General features: G+C 41.7%; 1 protein-coding gene and 1 long non-coding RNA gene across 2 annotated transcripts; both read right to left on the bottom strand.

The window, feature by feature from the left end:
- Positions 1–221: 221 nt before the first annotated feature.
- Positions 222–716, bottom strand: LOC138886954 (uncharacterized). Its single transcript, XR_011405915.1, has 3 exons — positions 660–716; positions 501–547; positions 222–306 (listed from the first exon to the last, which is right to left on the bottom strand). It is a non-coding gene; the product is annotated as an uncharacterized lncRNA (long non-coding RNA).
- A 47-nt stretch (positions 717–763) lies between these two features.
- LOC138888477 (zinc finger BED domain-containing protein RICESLEEPER 1-like) lies at positions 764–8817 on the bottom strand. The gene is made up of 7 exons (XM_070170346.1): positions 8793–8817; positions 5317–5448; positions 2971–3188; positions 2210–2769; positions 1896–2056; positions 868–1793; positions 764–781 (listed from the first exon to the last, which is right to left on the bottom strand). Exons 1-7 carry the CDS (start codon positions 8815–8817, stop codon positions 764–766), a joined length of 2040 nt encoding a protein of 679 aa, XP_070026447.1.
- Between the last annotated feature and the right edge of the window lie 1400 nt (positions 8818–10217).

Here is a 10217-nt window from a genome sequence, read left to right on the forward strand (position 1 = left end):
TGATCATTCTAACAGTTACATAACTGTAACATAGAACCAAAACATAACTGTAAGTCTATAACTCCAGAAGCATAGCAGAAGAGCAGAACTGCAGAAACACAAAATGGAACCAAGTTCTACTGATCATTCTAACTGCAGATAACTATAACTATAACATAGCTAACAGTCCAGTTCTACAAAATTAACTAAAATCCCAGAATTCCCTAATGCAGCAGCTTCAACCAGAATTCCCTAATGCAGCAACCTTAAGTTCTGGCACACTGGAACTGAAATCCTCAACCTGGCACACTTTCAAGTTCTGCAATACTACACTTGTCAAAAATGAGAGAGTCAGTAAATGTGTATCATGTCAAGTTGGGCAGCCTGTGCAACAGCCTAATGCAGTAGCTTGACTGCTTGGTGGTAGAACAAAACAATACAATAGAGAAGGCTTAATGCAGCAGTTTGGTTCAATTTATTAGAAGGCTTAAGAAAACTTTTAACATGCCACGAACTCGTACCTTTTATATGTCGACGATGCAAGGCTCTCTTCCGGTATTAATCAAGTCTGTAGAATAAGATAGTAATAGAATAAATTAGTTTAAAAATAATCTAAAGAAACATAACATAAGTATACATTAAACACAAGTAAAGTAATAGAAGAAATAAGATAGTCTTACCCGCTTCAAGTTGTTCAAGATTATCTAAATCTTCTTCAATTTTAACCGGAGTTGTTGATTCATTTCGAAGCCAATCTTGGACACACACAAGAGCTTGAACCAATCTAGGTGTCAATGAACTCCTAAATGGATCAAGTATGCGTCCACCGGTACTAAAGGCTGATTCTGAGGCAACACTAGAAATAGGAATGGCTAGCACATCACGTGCCATCTCAGCAAGTGCGGGAAATCTGGGTGAATTCAACTTCCACCACCCCAGAATTTTAAAATTTTCAAAGTCTTCCTCAACATCTTCACCCAAATATTTATCTAACTCTGTTTTAGAATCAATTCCTTCACCCTTCTTATGCTTCTTTAAATCTAACATGAATTTTGAAAGCGATGATGAAGAAGTAGATGAAGTTGGAGAAGATGGACATGAACTAGGGGAAGATGGAGAAGATGGACATGAACCGGAAGATGGAGAATATGGAAATGAACCAGAACCACCATTCTTCTTTGCATACACATTGAACAAAGATTCCATGTATGTCTTCACCTCAATTTGTATTTTCACACCTATTGTTTCTCCAAACATGGCAGCAAGAGCAAACGAAAGAGATTGAAACTTGTGGCGTGGATCGAACACACATGAAATAAAAATCATTTTGTTCATCTTTTGTGGATCCCCCCAATACTTATCAAACTTCGCTTTCATATTATTTGCCATTTCTTTCAAGGTAGCATCTTCACTTTGCATCAACTCTTTCAAAGAAGAACCAACAACACATATCTCAAGAAAGTGCACATTAGACGTAATATAAAGTGTACCTGATACCTTCAAGGTGAGTTCATAAAATATTTCAAGAAACTTTACAATACGTCTTACACTATCCCAATCACTACTTAAAAGTGGACCTGCCGGCTGTCCATCCTCACAAATACAGTTAGCAATACATGACATCAAACCATAATCAATATCACAATATTTTGTAAAGGCTTCCTCATAAACTGTAGCAACCTTCAACATCAAATATGTGGAGTTCCACCTAGTAGGAACATCCAAGCACAATGATTTTTTAGAAGTTATCCTATCTAGATCACAACATTCTTTAAACTTCTTCCATCTTGCTGGAGATTGTCTAATGTACCTAACTGCTTGTCTTATTCGTTCCACAGACACACTCCCTTATCTCAACCCATCTTGAACAACTAGATTGATGATGTGAGCCATACATCTAACATGAACATGCTTACCTTCCATCAAGTTAGTGTTCCATCTAGTAAATTGTTTGGATAATTCTTTAACCATGACATCGTTAGAACTTGCATTATCAACTGTCACAGTAAATACTTTATCCACACCCCATTCAAGTAAACACTTAGCAACACCACTAGTTAAATCTTGACCTTTGTGACTAGTAATTGGACAAAAATTTAATATCTTTTTATGCAAATTCCAATTCTTGTCAATGTAATGTGTTGTAACACACATATAGTTAATTCTTTGAATTGATGTCCATGTATCAGTCGTAATACAAATTCTCTGTTTTGATTATTTAAAAATTGACTTCAAAGCAAGTTTTTCATCATGGTAAATCTCAAAACAATCTCTAGTCATAGTAGTACGAGATGGAATATGAAATAAAGGTTGAAGAGCTCTCACAAAGTCTCTAAATCCATCCTTTTCAACAGAAATGAAGGGTTGTTCATCTATAATTATCATACGAGCTAAAGCCCTCCTACATGCCTCTTGATCAAATTTCCAAGGGATAAGTGAGACATCACCTGTTTGACCTTTTGATTGAAAAGCTAATTTTGTCTGGCTTGTCTCCGACTTGTGGGGATTGTTCGGACACTTGAGAAGATGTGATAGCAAATTACTTGTACCACTGTTTTTGGTGTTAGCTACATATTCTTCTGGACAGTACTTGCATTTTGCTTTTTTAACACCCTCGTCATCAGTGAACTTACTGAATTGTCGCCAAGCCACTGATCTTTCTTTCATAATTTTTCTTTTCTTCGAACCAAAATCAGATTCGACGTTGCTTGTGGAATCATTTGAAGCACCACTTTCACCACATTTTACAAGGGCTTGAACTTTATTCACCATCTCTTCCTCATCTTCCATCTACGAAACAAAACAAAAAATTAAAATTAAAATCGGATTCAAAATAGTAGTATAGTATGGTCTATTTCTGTTTAAGAAAATCAAGAGTGAAACCCCCAATTTATTTCATCAATTTTATCCGAGAAATAAAGGAGAACAAAGAGACCTAACCCTAGTGTCTTTCTTAAGAATTTCATCAATTCTTAGTGTCTTACTAGTTACCAGTGTGGTCGCCGGGAAACAACGAGCAGGAGGGACCAGCTTGAGCGTTGAGGCGTTGCATGAAGACTGAAGTGAGCAGCACCAGCACAGCAGTCTCTGGGTGCGACACTGCGAGTCTGCGACTTGTGAGGACTGAGGCGTGAAGAAGAGTGAAGACTGAAGCTGTGAAGTAGTGAAGTGAGAGTGAGGACTGAGTCTGAGCTGCTGAGGCGTGAGAACTGAGAAAGTGAGAAGGGTTAAGTGTTAACTGAGAAAGTGAAAAGCAGAACGCAGCAACATCAAAAATTTGTTTATGAGAATTAGACGGAGGCAGCAGACCGCAGAATGAAATAAGGGTTAGGACTTATGTGACCTAAGTAACCCTAAAAATAATATTATTATTTATTATTTCCTTAATAAATTCGGATTTCGGATCGGATCGGGTTTAAACTATACAAATCCGAATCCAATCCGAAAATCCGAAATTTTAAAAAATCAAATCCGAATCCGATCCAAATATCCGAAATCTGAAATCCGAAATCCGAAATTTAGTGGATCGGATCGGATTTCGGATATCCGATCCAAATGCACAGCCCTAGATAATGGTTCTTCACTGTAACCTTGTTTAAATGGCGATAATCAATACACATACGCATAAAACCATCATTTTTCTTCACAAACTAGACAGGAACACCCCAAGGTGATACACTGGGCCGAATAAAACCCTTATCAAGCAATTCATGTAACTGATCCTTCAACTCATTCAACTCAGGAGGATCCATACGTTACGGAGGAATAGAAATGGGTTGAGTGCCCGACAACAAATCAATTCCAAAATCAATATCTCTATCAGGCGGCATGCCTGGAAGATCAGCTGGAAACACATCGGGAAAATCCTGTACTACTAGAACTGAATCAACTGAAGGGGTATCAATACTAACATCTGTCATATAAGCTAAATACACGTCACACCCCTTCTCAACCATACGCTGAGCTTTAAGAAAAGAAATAACTCTACTGGGAGTGTGATCTAAAGTACCCCTCCACTCAACACGCGGTACACTTGGCATAGCTAGTGTCACGGTTTTGGCATGACAATCAAGAATAACATAATGGGGCAACAACTAGACTATGCCCAATATAATATCAAAGTCAACCATGCTAAGTAACAATAAATTGGATCTGGTCTCAAAACCACTAAGAGCAACCAAACACGACCGATAAACGCGGTCCATAACAAAAGAATCTCCCACAGGAGTAGAAACATAAATAGGGGAACTCAAAGAATCCCGAGATACACCCAAATGTGGAGCAAAATAAGAAGAAACATAAGACTAAGTGGAGCCTGGATCGAATAGAACCGATGCATCTCTGTGACAAACTAGTATAATACCTGTGATGACAGAATCGGAGGCAACAACCTCGGTACGGGCAGGAAGGGCATAGTATCTAGCTTGGCCTCCCCCTATAGGGCAACCTCTACCTTCCTGACCTCCACCTCTAGGTGGCTGAGCAGGTGGGGTAGCAACTGGGGCTGTAACCATAACCTGAGAACTCTGCGGGGCACGCTGTGGCTGAGAAGTCTATGGAGGTGCACCCCTCCCAAGTCTGGGGCAATCCCTCACTATATGGTGTGTGTCACCATACTCAAAACAAGCTCTGGGAGGACATGTGGTTGTGATTGGCTTGGACCAGGTCAGCTGGACTGACCTCTGAAAGCACCTCGCGCAGGAGGCGCGCTAGATACCGGTGGTGCATAATAAGGCTCCTGAGGCCTAGGAGGAGCTGGAATACCACTGGCTGCTGGAAGAGCTAAATGAACAGGGCGACTCATATAACCCCTACCATAACGACCTACAGCTGGGGCATGGGCACCAGAGAAATGGCCCGACTCTCGACACATCTTCGCCTCTCTCTCCTCTCTTTCCCTAGCATGCATACTCTCAATCCTCCTAGCAATGCTCACCACCTACTGATAAGAAATATCCATCTCCAACTCACGATCCATGCTAGACCTGATGCTGTGAATAAGGCCCTTAATAAACCGATGAACCCTCTCGTGAACAGTAGAAACCAAGGCTAGTGCATGCCTAGCCAAACTAGTCTAACAGACTGCATACTTTGAGACAGTCATAGTACCCTAGCATAAATGCTCAAACTCTGCGCGCCATGCATCCCTGAGTCTCTGAGGAACATACTCTCTCAAGAACAGATCTAAAAATTGAGTCCAAGTCAGCAAAGTAGCCTCATCCGGATTGTCTAACTCATAGGTGTGCCACCACTCATAGGCGGCTCATCGAAGCTGGAAGGTAGTGAAGGAAACCCAGCTCGATCCTGATATACCCATGGTAAAAAGAATGCGTTAACGCTCATCTAAAAATCCCACAGCATCCTCCGATGCTAGACCGCTGAATACAGAAGGCTTGTACCTCTTGAACCTCTCATGCCCCAGCTCCTCTTCCTCAGAAGCCGTTGCCCTATCCTCGGGCTGAACTAGCACTGCAAGCAGTATAGGAATAATCTCAGGGACCTTCTCAACATGCACTCGCTGCTCAGGAGTGCGAGCAGCGGGAGTCTGTGCTCCTCCCCCGGCCTAAGATGTAGCTGCAGCAAGGGGAAGCAACCATGCCTGAGCTAGAGTGGCGTACATGCTCATAAACTCTGCCAGAGTCTCCTGAAGAGTTGGAGTAGTAGTAGCAGCAGGAGTGTTAGGTGCCTGGACTTCGGCTGGAACTGTTGATGGTACCTCGGCGGCAGCTCGCGCATGTGCTCTGGTTGCACCACGTGCGCGTCCTCGGCCTCTACCCCAGCCCTAGCCTCTAACGGCTACAGTAGGGGGCGCGGGTGCCTGATCATCTCTAGTAGCACATTGATAACTAGGGAATATGATGCATTTTATACTCCTTCTTACTCAAGTTTTGATTAGAATTATGTTCAAAATAGTCCCAAAGGCTCACAAGTTATGCTTGATTGCAGGTTTGATCAACAAGGTGACAAAGTGTCAAAAACCAATTCAAAAAGGAGTGAAACTTGCACAAGTACCAAGACAAGACAAAGCTCAGTCAAACAGGGCCAGTGCGGTCGCACAAGTGAAGTTCACAGAGGTTGCTTTTCAGGCCAAAAGGCAATGCGGCCGCAAAGGTTTTATGCAGTCCGTATTGATTTCACCGCGGCCGCACTCGATTTCGTGTGGTCCGCAGAGCAAAGGTTCAAAGAGGTGGTGTTTTGGAGGTTGAATCTCAATGCGGTTCGCATTCCTTTTAATGCGGACCGCAATGGAAGCCACCGCGGCCGCACTCAACTTTGTGCGATCCGCATTGCCCAAGTTCAGAGAGCTGAGTATTCAATCCCAGAGCCTTAGTGCGGTCGTACTTGATTTTGTGCGGTCCGCACTAGCCCCACGGGTGTATTTTTGTCCAAAATTTTCAGCCTAGTATAAATAGATTCTTTTCCCATTTTTAGGTCATCAGATAGTTTTGTATCAAGAGCTGCGCTCGTGACTTCGTTCCTTTTAGCTATTTCGAGTAATTTTAGTGTTATTTCAACATTGAATCTTCAAGTTTAATTTAGCAATTAATTTTTATGAGTTTCTCTTCATCTATTTCTTTGTTTTCTTCTCTAATTATGAGTAGCTAGACTCATAAGCTAGGGTTGTGGCTCAACCCTAGTGTGGGTAATTGATGGGTCTTTTGTTTTTATGCTTGATTGTCTATAGGTGTTTGATATTTGGGCTAATTTAGGGTTTTAATTGTGAATTAGTAGTTGCAAACACTAGTTTATGCCTAGTAGACTTTGGCTCTTCTTGATAAAGAGAGCCTAAGTCCATGAAATTAGTCCAACAAGGAATTAGGGCGTACTCAAGATATTGATAGCCCTAATTAAAGGGTTAAACCTAGAGATAGCAATACCCTACTTGAACCTTGATTGCTTGTGCAAATTTGCATACCCAATTGGTCTTGAGAAAGTCAATTCGGGAAAAATCACTCGAACTACCGAGAGGTATAGAGTGAGTAGAATCATGCAATGGTTATATCATACTTCCCAAATATGACAATTTAGCTTTAGACTCAAGAATCTGTCAATTGACCACCTAGGCGAAAGTCGCTACCCTAGTGCCTTTTACCTATTTGAACAACTTGCAATAGTTTAACCTTAATCTTATTTAGCTTAATTCAGCATTGTAGTATTATAAAATTAGAATTATAATCAAAACCAAAAATGTGTAGAAGTGCAATTAGGAACAAATACGCAACTCCATTTTAGATAGAAACTCAACTCCAATATCTAGCTCCCTGAGGAAATCGATCCCGACCTTAATCGGGCAAAAGTTGCTTCGACCTCTCTCGCTACTCAATAGTAGTGTAGGGTTGGCCTCGATCAACCTTTTGGCGTCATTACCAGGGAGCTAACGATTTTGGCTATCTATCTAAAAAATTTTGTGTATTGTTCTTCTTTCCTTCTGTGTTACTAATTTGTTTGTGTCACAACTTTAGGTATAAAATGGCAGCAAACATAAATAATGCACCTCTTGGAGATCTTCCATCGGGGAGAAAGTATATGAAAATGTTTATGATGAGGTCCCTATTGTGCCTCAAGGACAAAGGAGAGGTCGACAGGCCAATGATAATATTCCAGACCCTCCCCTGCCACCTACAAGAGTGGCTCCTAGAGTGCTTCCAAACCAAGGCTATGCAAGTGCAATTGTCCCGCCCCGGATTCGGGCGAGAAATTTTCAGATTACCAATGTCATGCTGACATTGCTGGAGCAGCGTGGGTATTTCACGAGCGTTACCAATCAAAATGCTTACAAACATCTCAAGGGGTTCGTGGATACCTGTTGGGGGAGCAAGCAAACTAACGTGTCCGAGGATGCACTGCGGTTGAGACTCTTCTCATTTTCACTTAGAGGGAAGGCGTTGGATTGGATCGAGCGACTTCCCAACCATTCCATTACTATTTAGGATGAGTTGGTGTTCAAGTTCATTGCAAAAATTTTCTCATCAAGGCATATGGTAGCATTGAGAGATGAGATCTTGGCTTTCAAGCAAGAGCCCACGGAACCTTTGCATGAGATTTGGGAGTGTTATAGAACAATGGTTAAGGAATGCCCCAACAATGATATGACTGAGGTGATGATCCAACAGACTTTCTACCGGGGCATTAACATAACAAATCAGTGCATAATGAACCAACTTTCTAGGGGCAACTTTATGAAGCTGTCTTATGATGAGGCTTGTGACATTCTTGACGAGATGGCTGATACTTCTTCTGCTTGGCAAAGGAGAGCCAATGTTCCCCAGGGTGACCCCATAGTTACTCATTTGCACAAGGAGTTACATGATCATGGGCAGGCTATAGCTGAGTTGACAACTACAACGAACCAACTAGCAAAGGCATAGTTGCAACAAGTTCAAAATCCTCGCCAAGTGAATGCCATAGAGGGTGTCAACATGCTTGTCAACAAAAGAAGACAAAGAGGTCAACAGAACCAAGGGAATTTGGAACAATTTGATAATGACTGTGGTAGATTTCAAGATGATAGTTATGATGAGCAGAATGAAGAGGTGTAATACATGAACAATTATCAAGGCCAAAGGGGCAATTCTTCCAACCAACAACAATGGAGACCCCATGGCAATTGGGGCAATCAACAACAACAAGGCAATGGTAATTGGGGGAACAACAATCAAAACAACAATTGGGGTAATCAGAACAATAATCAAAACAATTAAGGAAATTGGAATGGTAACAACAAAAATTGAGATGGTAACAACAATTAAGGTGGATGGAATAATGGAAACCAAGGAAAACGGGGGCAAGGGTTTCAAAGGCCCCCAATGTACCAACAACCAAACAATCCACCCCCATTTCCATCCCAAGGTCCTAGTTATTCTAGCAATGATATGGGTAGAATTGAAATGATGTTCGAACAAATGATGAAAAAGAATGCAGATTCTGATGCGCAGTTGGCTTCCCATGATACCTCAATCAGAAACTTGGAGGTGCAGTTAGGCCAAATCTCACAGTCTTTGAATACTCATCCTAAGGGGGCTCTACTTAGTGATATGGTGGTTAACCCGAAGGGTGGGAACAATCATGTTATAGCGGTAACTACAAGAAGTGGGAGAGGCGGTGATGTGAATGCCTCCAAACAAAAGCAAATTTTGAGTGATGAAGTTGAGTTGCAAGAAGATGAAGTTCCTTTGGTGGTTAAAAATGTGATTGCTGACAATGTGAATGAAGAAGTGAGAATTGATATTCAAGATGCCGAGGTGGAAACTCAAAATGACGTGAACCCGTCTAGGGAACACGTAATAGACATGCCGGAGCTAGTTGTGCCTAAAGCCAAGGTACCTTTGCCAAGTCCGCCTCCGCCTTATCCTCAAAGGCTCGTGAAGCAGAAAAATGAGAATCAGTTTGAAAAGTTCATTGACATGATGAAGAGCTTATCCATTAATGTGCCTTTAGTGGAGGCTCTCGAACAAATGTCGGGCTATGCTAAATTCATGAAAGACTTGGTGACAAATAAACGGTCCATGGATTGTGAAAATATAAAGATGACTCACCAAGTTAGTGCAATAGTGCATTCAATGGCCCCGAAGCTTGAAGATCCCGGTGCTTTCACCATTCCTTGCACCATTGGAAGTGCAGAGTTTGCTAAGGCTCTATGTGATTTGGGGGCTAGTATCAATTTGATGCGCTACTCAATTTTTAAAACTTTAGGTATTGGGCAACCTAGGCCGACTTCCATGAGATTACAAATGGCAGATAGAACGATGAAGAGACCATTGGGTATTATTGATGATGTGCTTGTCCGGCTGGACAAATTTATCTTGCCAACTGACTTTGTGATATTGGATTGTGAGGTGGATTATGTTCCTATCATTTTGGGAAGACCTTTCCTTGCTACTGGGAAGGCCTTAGTAGATGTGGAAGCAGGGTAACTCCCCTTCCGGGTGGGTGATAAAAAAGTGGTCTTTCATGTGTGCAAGTCAATGAAGTAGCCCAACAGTTCCAAGGTGTGCTCTTTTATGGACCTTGTCACGACAGTGAAAGTTGATGATACCAGTGCAATGATCAATGTGGAGGACCCTCTTGAGGCCGTATTTTTGAATCTTGATGTCTATGAGGATGCAGGCCGGGTGGAGTGTGTGAATGCTTTACATGGAATGGGCTTGTACTCTTATGAGCCTAGAAAACTTTCTTTGGATCTCGAGAATAGGAAGACTCCACCAACAAAACCTTCAATTGAGGAACCTCCGGTATTG

This window comes from Nicotiana sylvestris, chromosome 3 (genome assembly GCF_000393655.2).
Source record: "Nicotiana sylvestris chromosome 3, ASM39365v2, whole genome shotgun sequence".
Classification (NCBI taxonomy): Eukaryota; Viridiplantae; Streptophyta; class Magnoliopsida; order Solanales; family Solanaceae; genus Nicotiana; species Nicotiana sylvestris.

Excerpts from the sequence above, each read along its gene's own strand:
- LOC138888477 (XM_070170346.1), bottom strand. The coding sequence starts at position 8,817 with ATGGGGGTGGATTGTTTGGTTGTTG. Across the intron at positions 2,770-2,970 it reads GTTTCCCGGCGACCACACTG|ATGGAAGATGAGGAAGAGAT; the intron begins GTAACTAGTAAG and ends TTTGTTTCGTAG. Across the intron at positions 1,794-1,895 it reads GAACACTAACTTGATGGAAG|TTAGGTACATTAGACAATCT; the intron begins GTAAGCATGTTC and ends TAAGACAAGCAG.